General features: G+C 40.0%; 1 protein-coding gene across 9 annotated transcripts in view; it reads right to left on the bottom strand.

Moving 5' to 3' along the window:
• SLIT2 (slit guidance ligand 2) overlaps window positions 1–23712 on the bottom strand; it is a 416519-nt gene that overhangs the window by 16809 nt on the left and 375998 nt on the right. For all 9 annotated transcript variants that reach the window (XM_050947308.1, XM_050947305.1, XM_050947307.1 and 6 more), the window contains 4 exons: window positions 13691–13784; window positions 10975–11112; window positions 10640–10880; window positions 10114–10244 (listed from right to left, as the gene is read on the bottom strand). In XM_050947308.1, coding sequence (XP_050803265.1) covers window positions 10114–10244; window positions 10640–10880; window positions 10975–11112; window positions 13691–13784 — 604 coding nt within the window. The remainder of the gene's footprint in view (window positions 1–10113; window positions 10245–10639; window positions 10881–10974; window positions 11113–13690; window positions 13785–23712) is intronic.

Raw genomic sequence — 23712 nt, forward strand, 5'->3', positions numbered from 1 at the left:
GTTTAGGGAAGAAAACTGGAAGATGAATGGTCTGTTTAATATGGAACTCAGATGACACTTTTAGTAAGAATTTGAGGTGTGGCTGTATTCCTTGAAGAATACTGTGAAGCAGTGATGTATCATTAGAGCCCCTATCTCTCCAACTCTTCGAACAGATGTATTGGTTACCATGGCAGACATTTTCATTGATAAGTTAAGTACAGAACAGGCTGCCATTGGCTCAAAGGGAGGTCTCATAGTCGTCTAAGCAGCAAATTAAGGTCCCAAATCTGGGTAAGATGTTTCACTTGTGGGAAGAGATTCATCAAACCCTTGAGAAACCTTACCATCACTGGCTCTGCAAAAGCTGAAAAGCCTTCCACCCAAGGAATGAAAGGTTTTAATGATGAGTAACTGTACAGTCACAGAACTCAAAGACAGCCACATCATCTTTAATTCAAGGACACAGGTGAAAGGTGTCAGACTGCACCAGTGGCTGATTCCTGACCATCGCTGTAGATAAGCATTACAGGTAGATCACTTCCTACCCTTTTTACTTCTTCAGAACAGAGTATTTTTAACCCCACAGACCATTGATAAGTCATGCTTTGAGGCAAAGAACCTGGAGGCTGGGGTAAAGAATATGACTGGCATCCTGAGAGAGAATATGAGGGGTAGCCTGGAGGGTGATTAGTTGACAAACTGCCAAGTGGATGAGGTAAGGAAACGATGCTTGTAGTGCTTATGTCTGAAACACCTGTGTAACTCTGTCCTTATCTTACCTTATTTTGATCAACACCTTCAACATTAGAGGTGTTGTGGAAAATACATAAAACAGACCTGAGTCCAATGAAGGAGAAAGGCATCTCCCAGTGAGTGGCAACCTAGTCTCCTCTCGAACAAATGGGAAAACTTCCTGTTCTTAGCAATGGAAAAGAGGTCTACCTGCAGAATGCCCCAACACTGAAATATGCAGTGGAGAATAAGGAGATTATCTCTCATTCATAATCCTGAGAGAAATATCTGCTGAGGGCATCTGCAGTTATGTTTGAACAGTCAGAAGGTATGCTGCCGAGATGTGGGTTTGATTGAGTATGTATCAATTCCAAAGTCTCACTGCTCTAGTGCAGAGGGATGGTCTTTTCACTCCCCCTTCTTGGTTGATATAAAACATGGGTCATATTGTCTGTCATGATCTTTACATATTTGCCTGTGAACAATGGCAGAAAATAGAAACAGTCATTCCTGATTGCCCTGAGTTCCATTAAGTTGATGTGTAGAGGGGTCTCACGAGATGACCACCTGCTCTGAGCAGTGTGAGTGTCAAGACCTGCGTCCCATCCCCACAGAGATACATTTGTTGTTATTACAACTGTTGGGGACAGTTGAGGAAAGGATACTCCTGTGCAAATGTTGTCAGGGTCTTTCCATCAATCAAGATTAGTCTGTTCAAGCTGTATTTGCTCAGAGAGAAAAGAGTTCTGAGTGACCCTTGCAGGCAATGCATGTGTAACCTTGCCTGGCTTATTACAAAAGTACCAGCTGCCACATGCCCCAACAATTGGAGACTCATGTAGGTTTTTGACTTATGTTTGGGGCCTGACTTGAATTGTGGTGACTAAATTCAATAGGGTTATAAACCTGTGTTTTGGGAGGCAAGCTCTGGCTGTTACTGCACTAAGGTAAGCTCCTATGAACTCCAGTCTTTGCAATGGGGTCAAAGTGGACTTTTGAATGTTTAACTGAAGTCCCAGTTTGAGAAACAGTGTTATGGCCTTCTGAGTGGCCAACAAGGTCTTGTTGTAAGAATGCCCCTTCAGCAAAATGCCCCAGTCATTGAGATATGGGAATAATAGAATTATTTTGCTGTGAAGGTAAGCTCCCATCACTGACAAAGACCTTTGAAAACACTCTGAGAACAGAAGGAAGGACGAATTGGAACACATTGTATTGAATGCAGTCTTGTCTTAGAGTGAAATATGAGGAACTTTCTGTTAGAAGAATGAATTGCTATATGAAAATATGCATCTTTAGGTTGAGGGCTACCCGCTGCCCTAGTTATGTTGCCAAGATACACACTGAGCTGGGCCCCTGAGTCCCACTATCCACCACCAGCTAGGACTCCTGGCCCTGCTGCATCCAGGCTTCCCCAGTCATGCTCCAGGTCCACCCTGTCTGTCCCTCCTCCAAATCAGGCCCCTTCCCCCTACACTCTGGCCAGTTCTCCAAGCCTACACAGGGGTGATGTGCATCTTAGCTATTTATTTTCTGGATTTCAGATGTTTACATTTCTGTTACCTTTATTCCCACCTCAGATCCCAGCTCACATGGAAAGGCAGGGAAAAGGGTCAGACTCCCCAAGTGGAGCAGGTCCCCCAGTTTCCAGAACACACAGCAGGCAGGGAGAAGGGCTCAGACCCTTCTAGAGGGGTAGAGTTCCCCCATATCTCAGCACACAGACAGAAGGGGAGAATTCAGTGCTGACAGTTTCCCCCACATCCCTAACCCCCCATCTTCCTGTGCTACCCTTACATTCTCCAATCCTTCCTGTTTTATTCCCTCCTACTAATCTCTCTCCTTCGCCTCCCCCATACCTGAGCTCCCTTGCCTACCACCTATTCCCATTTACCTTTCCCAATATACACCCATCCCTTGCTGCCTAGCTAACCTCCTCTCCTCCATTACTATCTAACCTTGCACCCCAATCACCCCTTCCCTCCCAGTGGGCATTCACAGGTGTAATTTATTTTCTTTTCAAAAATAGCTTTAGCATGTTGTACTCAGATTTTTCCAAATAAATCAGTAAATAAAACACACACATTGACAGAGGCAGGTTTTCCCCAAATGTTTACAATTCATTCTCAGATTTCTGCCCTGGGTGGGTTTCAAACTTCAAAGTTGCAGGCTCAGAGAGGTGTTAGTTAAGTGGTCCCATTCAACTCAATGAGATCACAGAATCATAGAAGATTAGGGTTGGAAGAGACCTGAGGAGGTCATCTAGTCCAACTCCCTGCTCAAAGCAGGACCAATACCAACTAAATCATCACAGCTAGGGCTTTGTCAAGCAGGGCCTTAAAAACCTCTAAGGAAGGAGATTCTACTGCCTCCCTAGATAACCCATTCCAGTACTTCACCACCCTCCTAGTGAAACAGTGTTTCCTAATATCCAACCTAGAGCTCCCACACTGCAACCATTGCTCCTTGTTCTGTCATCTGCCACCATTGAGAACAGCCAATCTCCATCCTCTTTGGAACCCTGTTTCAGGTAGTTGAAGGCTGTTATCAACTCCCGCCCCCGTACTCTTCTCTTCTGCAGACTAAACAAGCCCAATTCCCTCAGACTCTCCTTGTAAGTCATGTGCCTCAGCCCCCTGATCATTTTCGTTGCCCTCCGCTGGACTCTATCCAATTTGTTCACATCCTTTCTATATTGGGGAGTGCAAAACTGAACGCAATACTCCAGATGTGGCCTCACCAGTGCCGAGTAGAGGGGAATAATCACTTCCCTTGATCTGCTGGCAATGCTCCAACTAATGCAGCTGTCATGGTATAACCCCCACTCTGAACCTTAGCATCCAAAAGATGGGGTAGCAGCATGAATCCCCCTAAGCTTAATTACCAGCTTAGATCTTGTAGTGCTGCCACCAACCAGGACTTGCAGTGCCTGGTATACTCTGGTCCCCCAAAACCTTCTCAGAGGACCCAAAGACCCAGACCCCCTGGATCTTACACAAGGAAAGTAAATCCTTTCCCCCCACCGTTGCCTCTCCCAAGCTTTCCCTCACTGGGTTACCCTGGAAGATCACTGTGATTCAAACTCCTTGAATCTAAAAACAGAGAAGAATGCACCTTGCCCCCTCCTCTTTCCCCCTCCCCAAGAGGTAATACAGATTCAAGCTCCGTGAATCTAAAACAAAGGGATTCCACTTTTCCCACCTCCCTTCTCTCTCCCTGTCTTCCACCAATTCCCTGGTAAGTACAGACTCAATTCCCTTGAGCCTCAACAAGGGGAAAAAATCAATCAGGTCTTAAAAAGCAAAACTTTTAATAAAAAGAAAGAAAAAAAGTAAAAGTTGTCTCTGTAATTTAGATGGTAAATATTACAGGGTCTTTCAGCTTATAGACACTAGAGAGGAGTCTTCCCCCCAGCACAAATACACATTAAAATCATTGCAGCAAAATACACATTTGCAAATAAAGAAAACAATCAAAAAGACTAAACCGCCTTCTACTGTTACTTACTATTTGAATAGAAAATTAGAGAGCCTGTAGGTACGTCTGGTTACCCTCTCAGAACCCAGAGAGAACAACAACAAAGAAAACACACAAACAAAGACTTCCCTCCACCGAGTTTGAAAGTATCTTGTCTCCTGATTGGTCCTCTGGTCAGGTGTTCCAGGTTCACTGTTTGTAACCCTTTACAGGTAAAAGAGACATTAACCCTTAACTAACTGTTTATGACAGCAGCCCAATATGCTGTTAGCCTTCTTGGCGACAAGGGCACACTGCTGACTCATGTCCATCTTATCCACTGTAATCCCCAGGTCCTTTTCTGCAGAACTGCTGGTTAGCCAATCGGTCCCCAGCCTGTAGCAGTGCATGGGACTCTTCCATCTTAAGTGCAGGACTCTGCACTTGTCCTTGTTAAACCTCATCAGATTTCTTTGGCCCAATCCTCCAATTTGTCTAGGTCACTCTGGACCCTATCCCCACCCTCCAGCATACCTACCTCTCCCACCAGCTTAGTGTCATCTGCAAACTTGCAGAGGGTGCAATCCATCTCATCATCAATAAAGATGTTGAACAAAACTGCCCCAGGACCTACCCCTGGGTCACTCCACTTGATACCGGCTGCCAGCTAGACATGGAACCATTGATCACTACCAGTTGAGCCTGACAATCTAACCAGCTTTCTATCCAGTTTATAGTCCATTCATCCAATACATACTTAATGGTTTCCTTGAGGATCTGCTCAGGTGAGGCTGACTGGTCTGTAGTTCCCTGGGTTCTCTTTCTTCCCTTTTTTAAAGATGGGCACTTTTTCCTTTTTCCAATCATCCAGGACCTCCTCTGACTGCCATTAATTTTCAAAGATAATGGCCAATGGCTCTGCAATCACATCAGCTAATTCCCTCAGCACCTTCAGATGCATTACATCTGAACCCATGGACTTGTGCATGTCCAGCTTTTCTAAATAGTCCTTAACTTGTTCTTTCATCACTGAGGGCTGCTCACCTTCTCCCCATATTGTGTTGCCCAGGACAGCAGTGTGGGAGCTGACCTTGACTGTGAAGACTGAGGCAAAAAAAACATTGAGTACTTCAGCTTTTTCCACATCATCTGTCACCTCATTCAATAAAGGTCCCACACTTTCCCTGACCTTTTTCTTGTTGCTAACATACCTGTAGAAACCCTTCTTGTTACCCTTCACATCCCTTGCTAGCTGCAACTCCAGTTGTGTTTTGGTCTTCCTGATGACACCCCTCAGCTGAAGGAGAATACTCTAAGGAAATGAATACAGCCTGAAACAGTAAATCTGAAACGTGTGAGCTGCTCCACTCATGTCAGTGGGTGTTCTCTTACCTACCCAGTGCTGGAACCTTTCTGATGTGTGTCAAGCATACCCAGTCTCAGCTCCTCACCCCAGTCTCAGCCTTGAGTTCTTGATGCATGCCCTGAGAAGGCCTGTTCTAGGCTCTCCACCCACAGGGTCATGAGAGTCTGTGTCAGAGGAGGAGAGATGGGCTCAGACCCCCTTAGAGGGGCAAGACACCCCAGAGTCCATCTCACATGGGAGGACAGGGAAAAGGACTCAGACCTTCCCTAGAACAGCAGGCCCCTTGAACCTGGCTCTCATGCAGTGGTAGGGGACGGACTGCCATAGATGGACAGGGAACCTGGCAAACACAGGAAGTCAGGGAGTGGGGTTCAGACACCTCTGGAGTGCAGTGATACCCAGACTGCTGCTCATAGGAGGAGGTAGGAAGAGGGGATCATACCAGGCAAACCTCCTTCAGACCTTGGCTCACTTAAGGAGGGCAGGGTCACACCCATGTAGATGAGTTTAGAGCTCCCAGATCATGGCACACACATGGGAAAGGAACGTGGAGCTCACAGGCACTTTGCCCCTATTCTCCTGCAGTCCTGTCACTTACCTCCGTATCCCCTTTTCCAGTGTCCCACCCTCTCCACTCCCACTCCCCCTAGTCTCCATCTCATCCCCATCACCCAATTCCCTAACCCTTTCCTTCCCATTCCCTTATCACTCTCCCCTCCCAGCAAACATTTGCTGTGTAGATTATTTTCTTTTTAAAAAATGGTTTCAGCACCTTCTGAATGTTCTACTATATTCAGATTACATTTCCCCAAACTAAACATCCTCTTTTGATAGAGGTAGATTGGAGCAATAGGCCTGTTTTGTTTTTTTTTACTTTGATTTCTGTCCTAGGTGCCTGGGGTGATGCTTGGATTTGATTACTATGATATATCTTCAGCACCACCCAGGTACTGTGATGTATAGGTAGTTTTCCAGATAGATAGCCTCCCTCTCTCTCTGCACATACTTGATGTATCTCATTGGACACACAAACTCTTTTTCAAATAGTATTTTAATTTGATTTCTACCCATACACCTGGTGGGCATGATGCACTCTGTTCAGGTAACCCTTGAACATCTGAGTCCCTAGTGCTATGATCTGAGCTCCACTTTGAGCACAATCTGTGAGCAAAAAAAGGTCACCAGATTCTATTAGCTTTAAGAAAAGCTGTTTTTCCCCCAAGTGCTATATCTTGACCCTTGGGCAAATGGCGCCAAATTTGGATCACTAGCAGAACCCCGAACCTTCCAAAGGCACAGCAAATGTCAATCTGATTAACTGTATGGGTTTTAAAGCACTTAGAAGAGATGAGCTTTCAACAGAATGCTAATTTCCTCCCAAGCCTTCTCCCTTACAGTCACCACCCCCTTCACCCCTTTGCCATATGTAAATCCCTTCAAAAACTCACTTCTACCATCTCATCTATTAGAAGTGAGAGGAAGGGAAGATTAACAGCACCACCACCAAAAAGGAGAATCAAGATGCTTACATGCTTTACTGAGCAACTTTATTATCTTACTACCCTTGTTGTCCTCCTCTCCTCACCCTTCTTCACTGTCTGTCTGTGGTCTTCACATACCATGTAATTCAGAGCATACTTTCTGAGGAAAGATTTGTGTTCTGTGAGGTAGCAACGGTGCTGTACAAATATTTTATTTTGATGGAACAGTCACACCAGTTATTTTATTATTATTATTTATGTTACGTTTAATTTAAATTGCTGCAATTAAATTTGAGATCTTTTGAGTAATGGTTCGTCAAAGCCTCTCTCTCTCTCTCTCTCTCTCTCAGGGTAGTCTATACTTACGGCGACGTGTCAAGTACAGACACTGCATGCACAGCTAGTACAAGTATAACTAGCAGTATAGAGGGTGAGGCACAGATTAGGGAAGTAGAGTGCCCTACATTCCTGAACCTGCAGGCTATACACCCTGCATGGCTCTCTACATGCCCAAATAATAACTCCCATGTCTACACTGCTATTTTTAACAGTGTAGTGTTCCGCTGCAGGAACCTTACCTGGCTGCCTCCCTCCTACCAGAGTTTTTCTTGCCATAGTGAAAGCACAGAGCCGTCCCTGGGGTAGGGCAAATTGGGGCAACCGCTCCGGGCTCTGCGCTTTGGGGGGCCAGGTGTGATTGGCTGGCACAGACAGTCCTGAAATAGACGAATCTGTCACTTCTGCCCCAGGCCCTGCACCCCAACTAGGACCAGCTGTGGTGAAAGGTTCCAGCAGCAGGGACTGTGAGAGCCTTTCCCTACTCTCTTCCCCCCACCAGAGCTTCCCCCACACCCCACAGTGAAAGGCTATGTTAGTGCAGAACTGCCAGAGCCTTTTCCACTGGTGTGAAGTTACGTGAGAAATACCTGTACTCTACACACCACTGTAAGTGTAGACAAAGCCTACCTGAAATGCACAGGTAAGATAAGATAGTGCAAGTAATACTGCATAAAATGTACAGAATAGATGACAGGATATAAGGTTTTTAATATGGAAAGAGCTACAGGCGATGGCTTGAAGGGTTTAAGCAAGCCAGAATGCAAATAACTGGAAATTACATGCAGCCTGGGTTGTTGATGGCTTTCAAAGGTAGCTGGTAGGCCTAATAAATATAAATACAAGAAAAACAATCCCTGTTAATTCCCATTCCTACCCTTACAAGGACCTAATCTCAGTTTCTTTTCAACATTATTCCAGATAAAAGGATTATCATCTTATTTTGAACTGCAGATTCACAGGGAAACGGAATTTGTTGCATCCAATTTTCTAACAATCATGTTTTAAAAGCTTACCTTGATTCTTTTGTAAATTTAAGTTCTATTTTTATTCAATTCAGTTAAATGCACACATTTGAAATATGAAAAATTACAAATTATGGTATTTCATCAGAACTATAAACAAAATGCCATAAATAAGGCTTGCAATGGAAGAACAGAAGTAATTTCCAAATAGTTACTGTTTAAGTCATGCTACTTTTAATGGTTAAAAACACATTGTATGTTATAAGAAAAGTTTTTGTATAGAATACATATAAATTATCTTAGTTCCCTTGATATTATTGCCTAACAAAATCTAACATTATTTCCCCAGAGAAAAAAATTAGGTTTTTAATTCTGTTTTGTCATTTATTTTAAATAAAATATCCCCTACAAAATGTAAAATAAGCGACAGCTTCTACAATTTCCATCAAATATGTATCACTATATTGTACACCACATAAATGTAGTCATAATAACCATGAGTAGGAGCTAAGTCAATACTGCAAAACCAAATCAAACCAAAACAAAAAGATCGCACGGGTTCAACGCAGATTTCAAATGAGTTTGCTTTAGTTGTGTTCACACCCCTTTTGTGTTTTCTTTCTGAAAACGCTGAAAAGATTTTGTCTGGGAAGAATTATTTGAAAAGCATACTCAGCATTCTACGCTGCTGGCTTTTGGCCTGGTTTCAGTGAGGGAAGATTCCTTGCAGCCTATTTAATTGGTTTGGTGTGGACCTAACCTAAGTACCAGCTCAGCTCTTACATTTGCACCTGGGAACTTTCTTGGTGGTGGTAGTTGAGGTCAATAATGGTGAAATCTTTTGGCCTTTTGCTTCCCTTTGCATAGAATAGCAGGGTTGAAAGGGACCTCAGGACGTCATCTAGTCCAACTCCTTGCTCAAAGCAGGACCAATTCCCAGACAAATTTTTGCCCCAGAACCCTAAATGGCCCCCTCAAGGATGGAACTCACAATCCTGGGTTTAGCAGGCCAATGCTCAAACCACTGAGCTATCCCTCCCCCGTGTCAATCTGACAATTCTGAGGAAAGAGGAGGTGAGGGTGCTGCCCCATGAACTCTCCTCAGAAACCTAGGAGAAGATATTTTTGAAGATAGTAATTTTGAGGAGGAAAAACCTAAAAACCAATGAAGAAAATTAGAATAATGTATTTTAAAATAGTCCAAAAATCCTAGGGAAAGCTTATTACAAGAGGAAATGTGGAGCCTGTGTCTGCACAAGTTTGGAAGCAGAGGGAAATTCTCTCTCAGAGCTGGTCCTAAACCTTGGCTCATAGCCGAAGATCTAGTTTGCCTCCAGTTGCTAAAGGAGGGAAATGCCCCACTGTAGAGGCATGTCTAACATGGAGGACACAGAGAAATTGCAATTTCACTTTTGTTTACGGAGTTTCAGGTAACACTAACTTTTAGACCACACTACAGACTAGGAAATCACCTGTGAAGAAGAATTAAAGAGAAAGATTGTTTGCATGTATTTGGTCTTAAAAAAAAAGTGTAAATATCTTGTAGAAACTTTCTCTTAATTTTCAGTTTAACACATATCATTCTATATACCATTTTTCATATTAAGGTAATTTTCCAATGAAATTATGTGCTTAAGTAGTAGTAGTCTTTTAGTTTCATAAAGTCTGACACTACATTTTGTCAAAAAATATTCCTTCTTCTAAATGTCTACTGCAAAATCTGACGTTAGACTCCAGACAGCAGGAGATCATATACGTTTTATCTTGAACTGTAATTTATTGTATTTGGGTTCACCTGTAAATGGCAGATGCTGGATAAGATCCTGTGTCATAACTGACCCTCACTCGACCACGGTACAGCTCCATTGCTATATGATCTCTGTCACCTTTGTACAGAAGGATTCCACTGTCCTCATCTGTGGCAATCTAGTGAAAAAAGAAACACTAATTTATAAGGAAATTAATCCAAATAAACCTGACGTGCTAAATGGGTTGAACTCATTCCCATGGCCATTACCAATATTTATTTCTTTGTTATAAAACATTAATTGGGATAGCCAGATGATAAATATCATTTTTTCCCTATCAGGTATCCATCAGTTGTGATGCTAATTTCAATGGTGATTCTAGTTCTCTGTAGGTCAGAGAGTCTGAAGTTTTTAACTGACCTAATGACAACTTTTGTATGTATGCATTTGTTTTACATGTATGCATTCCTCCCCCATGATATATGATCAGGACACATGTCAACTTGTAGTGATTTACAGTGAAGAAAATGACCCTGGCTCAAGATCAGTTCTTACCAATGTATCCCTTCTTACCTGCAGAGTGATGTTGGTCTGAGGGCGGACCTTGCTTGAAGGAATTTGCAAGTAGGATTCTTTGTTCACAAAGTTTACGCTGACCAGCTTTTCGCATTTGTCACCCTGGTAACCTGACAAACACTGACATATTGGTTCATTTACTTTTATGATGCACTGAGCTCCATTCTGACACTCATAGTTATCACAAGGGCTGGTCCGAGGGAGAACCATTGGTGGTGAAAACTCACAAAAAAGGCCACTAAATACAAACACAAAAACCAGTATTTCAGACAAAATCACCCCGTGGTATGATAAAAACATAAATGTTTGTCCTGTCTTCAAGTCTCTCTCACCTGTACCCTTCTGGGCATATACATGTATACCCATTCACTGCATCAGTACACTGTGCTCCATTTTTACACTTGTTGTCTTGACAGTCATCATAGTCAATATCACAGTGTTCTCCTACATATCCAGGTGTGCAATCACATCTATTGAACAGGAAAGTATATTGGTTAGTACTATGCCTGTCTATAAAAACAACATACATAAGAAAATGCCAGAGATGGAGTATTTTATTAACTGAAGTGCAGCATTAATTTAGAAAATCAATTTTTCGAGTCACATTTTAACATAATGCACTATTAAAATATAACTTTAGTATGGTGTTGAGAGCGTGTATATATTGATTAATTACATCAGAGATCTCCAAACTGTGGGGCGCATTACTTTAGGAGGCACAGAGGAATGTTCAGGGGGCACCCAGCTCTGCTCCTGGCCCCAGTCCCGGTTGCTGTCCCCACACCCCGGCTGTCGGCCTTGGCTCTGCTCCCAGTCCTGCCCCCGCCCCCAGCTGTAGCCTCAGCTTTGGCCCCCTCACCCTTGTCCATGTTCCCCCATCCTGGAGCAGTGGCTCCGTTCCCAGCTTTTTTTAAGTTCATTGTCCTTATTCTGCTGCTCTTACTCCTTCCTTTCCTTAGGATCATGAAATCTACCATCTCATGATCATTTTCATCCAAATTGCTTTCCACTTTCAGATTCATTACCAAATCCCCCTTAATCAGAATCAAGTCTAAAACGGCTTCCCTCCTGGTTACTGCCTTCACTTTCTGAAACAAAAAGTTGTCCCCAGGAACTTACTGGAAATGTTGTGTTTTGCCATATTACTTTTCCAATAGATATCTGGGTAGTATTAGTACCAGGTCTTATATTTTACCCATTACATTGTGGTTACTGATTATCTGATATTATATCAAATATATTTAGTGTAAATCTGAAGGACCCTCATGAATCATTCTGATAGTTCTGCTTGGAATATATGAGTAATGTACATCCACTCAAAATAAGTGAATATGGTAAACTTAGTTGCTGGGAGTCAGAAAAATAGTCCAAGATTTGTATCCTTGTGCAGAATATTTTCTTTGTCAGTTATCAGACAACAATGAATAATGCAACACTGCATTTACACAGGCATGTTAGAGTGATCACAACTGTTTTTTTTTAAATTTCAGCTAAAAGAATTTAAAAGAACTAACTCTGTTGCCTGTGAACCAAAGTGGTTGCAGTATGGTTCTTTTAATTTTATTTAACATAACAAAATAAAAACTGACTTGAAGTGGTGTATTTTCAGTACTGTATGCAGGGCTTTGACAATGCAAATCTCATCATTAATGTTAATGGCAGTTCTTCAGTTAAAGCCTCACACATTAAGTTGAATGAGTGCTCAGAATTATTTAGCTCACAGATCAATGGACAAGATTACAAATCCATACTAGCAATAACACAGCTGTCTAAAAGTTATCTATATGTTCTCTCTTTTACCAAACACCTAACTACATCAATCTTCGTGATTACCTCACTAATTTTTCACTCAGTCTCATACTTTTATGCCTACAACTTGTTTAGAAGTACTGACATGCATCTGAGGAAGTGGGTATTCACCCACGAAAGCTCATGCTCCAAAACGTCTGTTAGTCTATAAGGTGCCACAGGATTCTTTGCTGAATTTAAATTGAAATGCCTACAACTCTTTAAATTAGGCCCATCAATAAAAATGTATCCAAATCTGTCTTAAGTCTTTTATCTGACAAAAAGAAATGAGTTAAGTGAAGGAAAAATGAGTATAAAGCACACTATTAAGAAGTTAAAAAGTTGACTAAGTGAGATACATGCTCAAAGCTACTGAATGTGTCATTTTCTGGTTTAAAATCTCAAAGTGTAATATGGAAGTTTTATGTTCTGTGTAATGAAGTACAAGAAGCAACAATAGTTTTATTGATTGACAATATGAAAATGAGTAAATGTATATAATGTACAACAATGTTCATCAAAATAACTCTTAATATTGTGATCCACTTTAAAATTATTAGCTCCATTGCATGTATATTTGAATATTTCCAAAAAAAGTCTGCCTTTTTAAAATAACCTGTTATTTAAAATGTGCTAAGAATATCAATTTTAATGGCATAAGCTGATTTTGAACACAATAAAATACATCACATAAAACAGGTTGCTCGTGAATGACAGTTGAAAGCAGCAGGTTTCCTAAATCTACTAATCTAAAGTCCATTAAAATACTTTTTAAGAGTGCATACTAATTAATGTTAATAAGGATGTCTTGTAATTAAAGATTAGTCTTCCTGGTGATGAACTTCCTTATTTTATAATGGCTTCAATGTGTCTTACTAATAACCTGTCTTGTAATTACTACTCACAAAGCAGTACAATAACCCCTCTTTAATTTAACTTAATTATTCCCTTCACAGTCCAAGATTCCAAAAGGATTCTCTGTAGACTGTCACAGAGAATGAAACTCTCCATTCTTCATTGGTCCTATTTAATCCACACTACTAAAAAAAAAGTTAATTCACTAGATACTTTTCAAGTTAATACATGGGTGTATATGAAAACAAATGGGTCAGGTTCTGCCATTGATATCTGATCACAATTATTATGAATGTGCATTGATAGCAAAATTGACCCACATGAAAACACACTGTGAAGAGGTGGAGTAGAATAAGAGAATGGTAGAAATAGTGTAGTTGAACTATGACAATATTTTATGCTTACTTGTATCCTTTGAGTGTCAGGATGCACTTTGAGTCATGTTGACAAGGGTTCAAGTCTTGGGCACAGAAATCTAGTTTCTCCTCACACAACTCACCTGCAACATAATATACACGGTCAGTTCAGGGCAAATACCACAATGCCCTGACAATATTTGTCTTTATCTCAATAGCAACGCTTACTATAATCAGCCACTGTAATTTAAATTAACATGGACAAATTCTATACTTTATAATATGTAAGCAATTGATGTATTCTGATTTCTCCTGATATCCTTCAGGAAACAGCATCTCCAGACTGGTCTTTCCTATTGAGCCAACAGTATAAATGCAATTTCTTGCACTTAAAATTAGGGCTGTCAAGCAATTAAAAAAATTAATTGCGATTAGTTGCACTGTTAAACAATAATAGAATACCATTTAAATATTTTTGGATGTTTTCTACATTTTCAAATATACTGATTTCAATTACAACTCAGAATACAAAGTGTACAGTGCTCACTTTACATTTATTTTTGATTACAAGTATTTGCACTGTAAATAAACCAAAAAACCATATTTTTCAATTCATCTAATACAGGTACTGTCGTGCAATCTCTTTATCATGAAATTTGAACTTACAAATGTAGACCTATATACAAAAAAACTGCATTAAAAATAAAACAATGTAAAATTATAGCACCTGCAAGTCCACTCAGTCCTACTTCTTGTTCAGCCAATCATTCAGACAAACAAGTTCGTTTATATTTGCAGGACATAATGCTGCCTGCTTTTTGTTTACGTCAGCTGACAGTGAGAACAGGCATTCTTCTCATGGCTCTCTTATAGCTGATGTTGCAAGATATTTATGTGCCGGATGCATTAAAGATTCATATGTCCCTTCATGTTTCAACCACCATTCCAGGGGATATGCATCCATGCTGACTATGGATTCTGCTTGATAACAATCCAAAGGAGTGAGGATCGACACATGTTCATTTTCATTATCTGAGTCAGATGCCACCAGTAGAAGGTTGATTTTCTTTCTTGGTGGTTCGGGTTCTGTAGTTTCTGCATCGGAGTGTTGCTCTTGTAAGACTTCTGAAAGCATGCTCCACATCTTGTCCCTCTCAGATTTTGGAAGGCACTTCAGATTCTTAAACTGTGGGTTGAGTCCTGTAGCTACTTTTAGAAATCTCACATTGGTACCTTCTTTGCGTTCTGTGAAATCTGCAGTGAAAGTGTTCTTAAAATGAACGTGTGCTGGGTCATCAACTGAGACTGCTATAACATGAAATATATGGCAGAATGCGAGTTAAAAAGAGCAAGGGACATACAATTCTCCCCCAAGAAGTTCAGTCACAAATTTAACGCAATTTTTTTTTAACGAGCATCATCAGCATGGAAGCACGTCCTTTGGAATGGTGGCTGAAGCATAAAGGGGCATACAAATGTTTAGCAAATCTGGCATGTAAATACCTTGCAATGCCGGCTACAAAACCGCCATGCAAATACCTGTTCTCAGTTTCTGGTGACACCGTAAATAAGAAGAGGGCTGCATTACCTCCTGTATATGTAAACAAACTTGTTTATCTTAGTGATTGGTTGATCAGGAAGTAGGACTGAGTCGACTTGTAGGCTCTGAAGTTTGACGTTGTTTTGTTTTTGAGTTCAGCTATGTAACAAAAAAATCTACATTTGTAAACTGCACTTTCACAACAAAGAGATTGCACTACAGTATTTGTATGAGGTGAATTGAAAAATACAATTTCTTTTATATTTATAGTGCAAATATTTTTAATAAAAATAATATACACTTTGATTTCAATTACATCACAGAATACTATATGAAAATGTAGAAAACATGCAAAATATTTAACACATTTCAATTGGTATGAACTCAAAAACAAAACAACATAAAACAATGAATCACAACAATGAATCACGTTTTAATCATGATTAATTTCTTTGAATTAATTGCATGAGTTAACTGCTATTAATTGACAGCCCTACTTAAAATATTTGGCACTTTAAAGTAATTATCTACTTGTGGTGACTAGGAACACACTACTGCCTCTATTTTCTCTCACTGATACAAACAGGCCATCAATATTCTTTTCCCCCTAGTTCAACATGAGCAAACTACACATAGTGATATTATATATACACACACATATATAATTAATGGTCATATAGCCTGCCCAAACTGTGCTTAGGGATCCACAAATCTAGTGGGTCCTGTAGATTCCAAGGAATGCCCCTCTTGGCATTTGCTCCAATTAGTAATGGAAGTAGAGTGAGCAGAGGAGAAGCAACACTGGGTATTGACAGAAGAAAAGGTGAGAAGACTGGGGGTCTCAAACACTCATCCTCAATACTGAAGTGGTCTTTTGCTGTGAGGAAGCAGGAAAGCTGCCATGCAACTGCTTTGACACCACATTCTCACCCATCAGTGCTTACTGTCTGTTTCCTACAGTGGCTCCACACAACTGCCACCATACATAGGGAAGTGGTACACAGTGGCTTCAGCCTCTTTAGAGGATATGAAAATTGATGCAGAAGGACAAAGCCGGGAGGACAAAGAAGGAGGCATGAGGTGAGGAGCCGGACAGTACCATTTGGGGCATTTTTTCCCCAAAGGGTGAGAGTTGGGAAAGGGAGAAAGCTGAGAGATGCTAGTGTGGGTTAGAATATGCTTTCTGGGAGAGTGGCATGGGAAAAGAAGTGTGTGGTAAATCCAAATATTGTTGTGCCCTGGATGTATCTGATAAAAAAAGCAGCTAATTCACATAGTTAATGATACGGTGAAACAATCTACAATAATGTTTACAATAAAGATTTTATTTTGTGACTAGTTTACAGTAACCATGAGAGAAGCTTTGTTTCTCTATTCAGCATATGAGTTACTATCATATCTTTTTATATGGTCAAGGAGAGGGTAATTTTTTTGCTGGGCATGTGTGCCATGCTTGTAGAACACTGGTGTTTTAGATCGGTCTCTATAAACACTCAAGGCAAGGGATGACATTTTCCAGGTACCAGGGGGATTTAGACATATATTCTATTAAAAAACATGGAAGAGGTAAAAATGCCTGTGACCATGATCTTTAGCACCTCCAGTGTGACTGGAAAGAAGTCTGTGAATACGAAGGAGTAAGGGGTGAGTGAGTTTCTGAGGTTATACACAGTAACCATTCTAATTCCCTTCCTATGCTCCTCCAACAAGAGACAGACTTCTAAGCAAGATAATGGAGTGGCTGATACAGTATATGATTAATAAAGTATTAAAAGGACACTAATGTGATTAATGCCAATCAACATTAATTGAGTCTATGAAACTAACTTGATATCTTTTTTTGATAAGATTACAAGTTTGGTTGTTTAAGGTACTACTATTGACGTAATATACTTAGAGACTTCTGTAAGGTGTTTGACTTGGTACTGCACAACATTCTGATTAAAAAACTTTAATGATATAAAATTAACATGACACACATTAAATGGGGAATCATCATCAATGGGTGCTTCCCCAGTGGGGTCCCGCAGGGATTTATTATTGGCTGCAAGCCAAATACCTTTTTTAAAATCAATTACCTGTGAGAAAACATAAAATCATCACTGAAAAAGTTTACAGATGACACAAAAATAATTACTAGGACAGGCTGATGACTCAGAGCAATCTGGATCTCTTGGTAAACTTGGTGCAAGCAAACAGTACACATTTCAATATGGCTAAATGTATACATCTAGGAACAACAAGTGTAGGCCATACTTGCAGGACGGGGGACTCTATCCTGGGAAGCAGTGACTCTGAAAAAGATTTGGGAGTTGTGGTGGATAATCGGTTGAACATGAGCTCCCTATGTGACTGTATGGCCAAAAGAGCTAATGAGGAGGAGTAGAGAGGTTACTTTACATCTGTATTTGGCACTAACATGACTGCTGCCAGAATACTGTGTCCAGTTCTGGTGCCCACAATTCAAGAAAGATGTTGAAAAAGTGGACAGGGTTCAGAGAAGAGCCACGAGAATGATTAAAGGATTAGAAAAACTTATAGTGAAAGACGCAAAGAGCTCAATCTATTTAGATTAACAAAGAGAAGGCTAAGGAGTGACTTGGTTACAATCTACGTTTTTACACAGGGAACAAATATTAAATAATGGGCTCTTCAATCTACCAGAGAAAGATACAATGCAATCCAATGGCTGGAAGTTGAAGCTAGACAAATTCAAACAGGAAATAAGGTGTAAATATTTATGTTTGTGCCGTTCTAAACAAAATACGCCATTCACAAGCACTACAGGTAAAGTTAAGACAATCTGTATAGTACTTTGCAGCCATCTGTTGTAGAAGAGCTTGTTTTTCAATTCCGTGACAAGCGTTAACTTAATCTACAGTCCAGTCCCAAACTGGGGTGTTAGTATTCACCCTGGAGAACTGGACTTGCAGTTCACACAATTCACACAATAATATTCAACATAGAGCAATGCAGATCTGGACTTGGCCATCAGAAAATCCATAGCAACAAGATCCATGCACAGCTTTCCAAAGGGGTTTGGTAGCACACTGCCAATCTATTAAGACATATTTCCTGTAGAGCTGCACTCTCTTAATGACACAGATTGCCAATCTCATAAAGCCATGCCAATGTGTATATGAATTAATAACACAAGTCCATGATCTCCTGACAAGGCTGCTCGATGGTTCTCAGGGAAATTACCAATAATAATATTATTTAATCAATATATACGGGCAACTCAAGAAAGTTCAAACACAGGCCATTAGGGCTGACTAACCCATAGGACTTGAATTCTGTTCCCAAAGCCTCTTGCCTTGTCTGTCTGTCAAATGCAAGATTGTGCACTGATCTAATAACAACAAAGAATCCTAAAAAATAATCTCACAACATAACAATATCAAACCAAACATAGACCCTCTCTTCTGAAGGAGTGGTATTCAAATAAATAAATGGTTAAGAGGGAGTAATTCTTCACACACACAAAATCAGCTTGCAGAACTCACTGATGAAGAGATTACAGAGGTAAATTTTTTAAAATATTTAAAAGGTGAAATACATCTTGGCAGAGAATTTGAGAGAATTCTAACTCCCATGATCATAAACTGAAATGAACAAAAAACCTGTTTTATTTACCTAATTTATGTGTGTTCTATAGGTTAGAAACATTTTTTTAAATGAAAGGGTTTTTTTTTACTTCTGGAGCACAATTCTTCATTAAATTTTATGACTGTGCAATCGCATAATACATTATCCTGATCCTGAGTGATATGAAGATGTCCCTGCAGAATGCTACTGAAACTCAATATTCACAAGACTCAGGCACAAAACCTCCTATAAATGCTCCCAACTTGAATATGGGGTACAGCTGAAGGTTGAGGCCAAAAGTTCAAAAGTGAAACTCAGCTACACATAAAGTTTGGTATTGTTTTGCCTGAAAATATAAGATCAATCCAACTTTGCTAGAATCTGGGCTTACAGTTGGCAAATGGTCTGAAAACATCAACGACCACTTCTGAGGACCTGGTAAAAGTTTGATTTTTTTATGCAAGATTTGTACAATATATATAGAGAGTGCAGTCTAAGGTGCAATGACTGAGGTATGAACCTATTGTCCAATTAAAAGGTCTCCTGACTCTTGTTGACTTGAAGGGATGCTGCATAATGTGTTCTGGGAGTATGAAAGGAAGGAAAATATTCCCTTACATTTTTGAAAATCATTATTTCAAAAACCCAATGAGGAAAATGGACAAAATTGTTAAGTAAATCAAGAAGTCAGTCCAGACAGAAATATTTAGTTCAAACAGTACATTAATAGGTAATCTAAGAAGGGAAATACTGCACTACAGCAAGGAAGTGGGAAATCCAGTGGCCAATGTGGTGAAGAAAGAACATAAAGAACTGTATGAATAAAGGCCAGGTTTTGAGTAAATATGACCTATTTGATCAAAACAACTCTGAAAGATTTACAGACAAGAGAAGTGAGATGAGAACAAAGTTTTCAAAGACGCCTCAGAGTGGCCACCAAAATTTGCACCCCTGAAATGTTCTTTTTGCATCTACATACATACCAGAGAAAAAAACATAAAAAATAAATAAATGAAGAGATACAATGCCTAACTACCCATCTAAGTATTTGCATAAGCACAGTTGTAGGCACCCAAAATATAAACAAATATAAAAAATAAACTAAAAATTAAATAATAAAAAAGTGTAGCTGTTGAAGAATAAGCATGAAAAACTTAGTAGCACATTTTTTAGGTGTAATGATTTGTAGAACACTTTGAAAAGTTGTTCCTAAGAGAGTAAATAGAGGGACAAAGACTGATGTTCTAAAATCATGAGTTCTTCAGAATTTAATCAGTATGGACAAGATGCAAGGGAGAAAAATAATTTACAAAAAGGAAGAGATAGTGACAAAAGTGAAACACCTACCAAAAAAAAAAGGCAGATTATGTTTTTTGACTTTATTCAGAAGGAAAATTTTGGAGAGCCACCTAAACCAGGAATTGTAGAGCCAGTTTTTTTAAACATACTTTAGGTAAGAAAAACGGTTGTGATACTACTGTGCATCTTTAAATTCAAAAAAGTTTCACTTCAATGTTACATGTGTACAGTCATCCACTCATTCATATTTTGCTCAACCTCAATCCTCCAATGGAATTCCACTCAAGTAAATGGGATTCTATGTGGGCACTGGGGACCAAGCTAACAGATCCTATTTCAAGAACAAGGCCTAAAAGTTCAAAGATATTTTTGTTAGTTAAAATGGATGTTATACACTTGGACTGTCAAACAACATATTAAAGATGGTTGATTTACCATAAGTGATCCTTGGTTACCTAGTGGGAAGAGTTTATCAACTGGTCAGACTTATATATTAGTTTTCTGTCCTCGCCAGATTATAATTTATGTTAATGCCTTGTATGAGAATGTTTAATAGCAATTATCCAGGTTTTCTAAAGCTAAAAACAGTAGCAATATAATAAATAAAGAAGAACAATACAATCACGTATTTAGATCATTATTATTATTTTGGATAACTTGATCAGTAAATTGTATGTGTAAATTGCTACATTATTTACAGAGGAGTTGGGAGGTGGTGTAACAGAAAATGAAATTGTAAATGAAATAACTTGACAAAGTACCAATCAAGAAAATTATCTGAAGGTATTACAGAAATATTCTTAAACTCATCAGCACTGCAGCAAAGGCAAACAGGATATTAGAATCCAAACCAGGAACAGAATCAAAATAAAACTGACTACTATTTTTCCTTAATCATCATAACAAATACACAGTGTTCCAAAGCAATATACCACGTGTACAGGGCAGGCTTAATAGTAGTTAAAGTAGTTACTGGATGGTGTGTGTGTATGTGTGTGTGTGTGTGAGAGATTATTTTTTTATTCTGTGCTAGGCCACCACAAATTGTAAGTCTATTTCTGCAGTCTTTTTGCTTTCCATGAAAGTTATACAGTTTTTCCTCCTCATGTTTTTGACTGAAGTCACTAGTTATTAACTACATCTGATTCATACAGCAAAAAGATTGTTTTAGAGAATGTTAGTTCTAGTTAAACTATATGGCATTGAAGTGGAAGGTTGAGAGTTTGACAAACCGTACACAATCAAAGTACTGTATCATCTCTAAAACTATGAAAGTACTCGGCATATGAATGGGAAAATATAGTATAATATAAATGAAACTGTAACCACCATGCCAATTAAAACAAAAGAACAAAGTTTTAAGTTGTTTTAACTAAGATTAAAATACAAAATTCTCAATGGCATTAGGAAGCACATTACAACTCAGAGTGTTAAAGTCCCATTGTAAATCACTGAGAATCAGACTCCCAAAATTATGTTAAATATAACTTCTGACTCTGCCTCACCTCTGCATTATTCCAATTTTATACCAATGGAATTCTGTTCATTTACATCCAATGCTAGTGGATCCCCAGTGCAAGACTGAGACCTTACTTATTACACTGTTTAATGTGATAACAATAGGTATTGGCAGGTAAGGACTGTGCAATAAGTATTCAAAAAAAATATAACATCATTCAGAAAAATAATGAATTATGGCCTTAAGATACAAAACAGTATCTTCATGGGAGAGGTCCCACTGAAGTCAATGAATCTAATCACATTACCAAGGATTGTGTACATTCTCAAGATCCAGCTTTTAATCTTGAGTGGAAATGCATCATAATTGGTGGAATGATCACAGTGCTCAAATAATAATTTACAATCGCTTGAGATACACTAGTTACATTAACAGGAATATTTTATTAGGAGCAACCCAGGGTGAGAGTAATATAAGCATTTCTCTTTAAACTCTCATAAGTCATCATACTAAGGCATTGATTCAGCAGGGTACTTAGGCACATGACTTAAACTGATATGCCTCTCAATTAATTGGACTACCTAAGTGCTTAAAGTCAGGCATGCGCTTAAGAACCATATTTAACTGGTGCCCAAGTGCATTAGATGCATTTAAATTTTTACTCGTTACCACTAGGGCAGTGAAAATTCTATATATTAGGAAATGTGTAAATCAGGTTATATAGTTGGTTGGCGTAGTACTTCATTAAACTGAGAGAAATATTTAATTTCTATTATTCCTCTTTTTCTTACTGAATTAACAATTAAGTTTACCTCCCCTGAGCTTTTTAATAATTTGATTGTGTGGGTTACAGTAATTACAATATATTATGTTTTTCACTTGTTTCACACATTTCCAACAACTAGAACCTTTCTTCTGATTATGTGTCTCCTTTTAATCTCACATAAAACAGATATTTCAATAAGGAGACATAATTGTACAAGGAGAATATCCATTCAAACTTGAATTGGGAACCCTGTGTGAAAGAAAATTCAGATCATTTATACTTTATGCTGCAAGAATTCAGTGAGTGTAACAAAAGTACTTTGCACACTTATAAAGCAAATTTCATTAAAAAATTACATATGCTAGTTCAGTAGTCAGTGCAGTTTGGTTTTGGTTCAACATTAAAAATAAGACGATGGATTTATTTGTAAACAGTGATGTTGTGTTTGAATGGTAGCTGGCTTTCCTAACAATATGCCCACTAATAGTCATAATAAAACAAACCAATTGTACACCAGCCTGGCAGGGTGGTCACAGAGCAATGAGCTAATATATGAGGGTGAGAGTTAGACAGGAATGGGCAAACTTTTTGTCCCGAGGGCCCCATCTAGATATGCAAATTGTACAGCGGGCCATGAATGCTCACAAAATTGGGGGTTGGGGTGTGGGAGGGGATGATGGCTCCAGCTGGGGGTACGGGCTCTGTGATGGGGCAAGAAATGAGGAGTTCAGGGTGCGGGAGGGGGCTCTGGGCTGGGAACAGAGGTGTGGGGGGGGGCAGGCTTTGGCTGGGGGTGCGGGTTCTGGGATGAGGCTGGGGATGAGGGGTTTGGGGTGCAGGAGGGTGGTCCAGGTTGGGACCAAGGGGGTTGGAGGGTAGGAGAGGGAGTAGGACTGGGGCAGGGGGTTGGGGTGCAGGAAGGGGTCAGGGGTGCAGGCTCTGGGCAGCGCTTACCTCAAGCAGCTCCCAGAAGCAATGGCATGTCCCCCCTCTAGCTTCTATGTGGATGTGCGGCCAGGCAGCTCTGCGCACTGCCTTGTCCACAGGCGCTGACCCTGCAGCTCCCATTGGTCACAGTTCCCGGCCAATGGGAGCTGCAGGGATGGTGCTTGGGGGGGGCAGCATGTGGAGCACCCTAGCTGCCCCTACACATAGGAGCCAGAGAGGGGACATGCCACTGCTTCCAGGAGCCATGCAGAATGGGGCAAGCCCCTACCTCGCTCCCTGGTTGGAGTGCCAGAGCAGGGCAAGCCCAAGACCCCGCTTCCCAGTGGGAGCTCGAGAGCTGGATTAAAATGTCTGGTGGGCCAGATGCGGCCCCCAAGCCGTACTTTGCCCACTCCTGGTTTAGGATCCGAGTGTGGTTCTGAGCAGCAAACTGAACCCTTAGGAGAATCTTATGTTGTTTTTCAATTACCC

This window comes from Gopherus flavomarginatus, chromosome 3, assembly GCF_025201925.1.
Source record: "Gopherus flavomarginatus isolate rGopFla2 chromosome 3, rGopFla2.mat.asm, whole genome shotgun sequence".
NCBI classification, from domain to species: domain Eukaryota; kingdom Metazoa; phylum Chordata; order Testudines; family Testudinidae; genus Gopherus; species Gopherus flavomarginatus.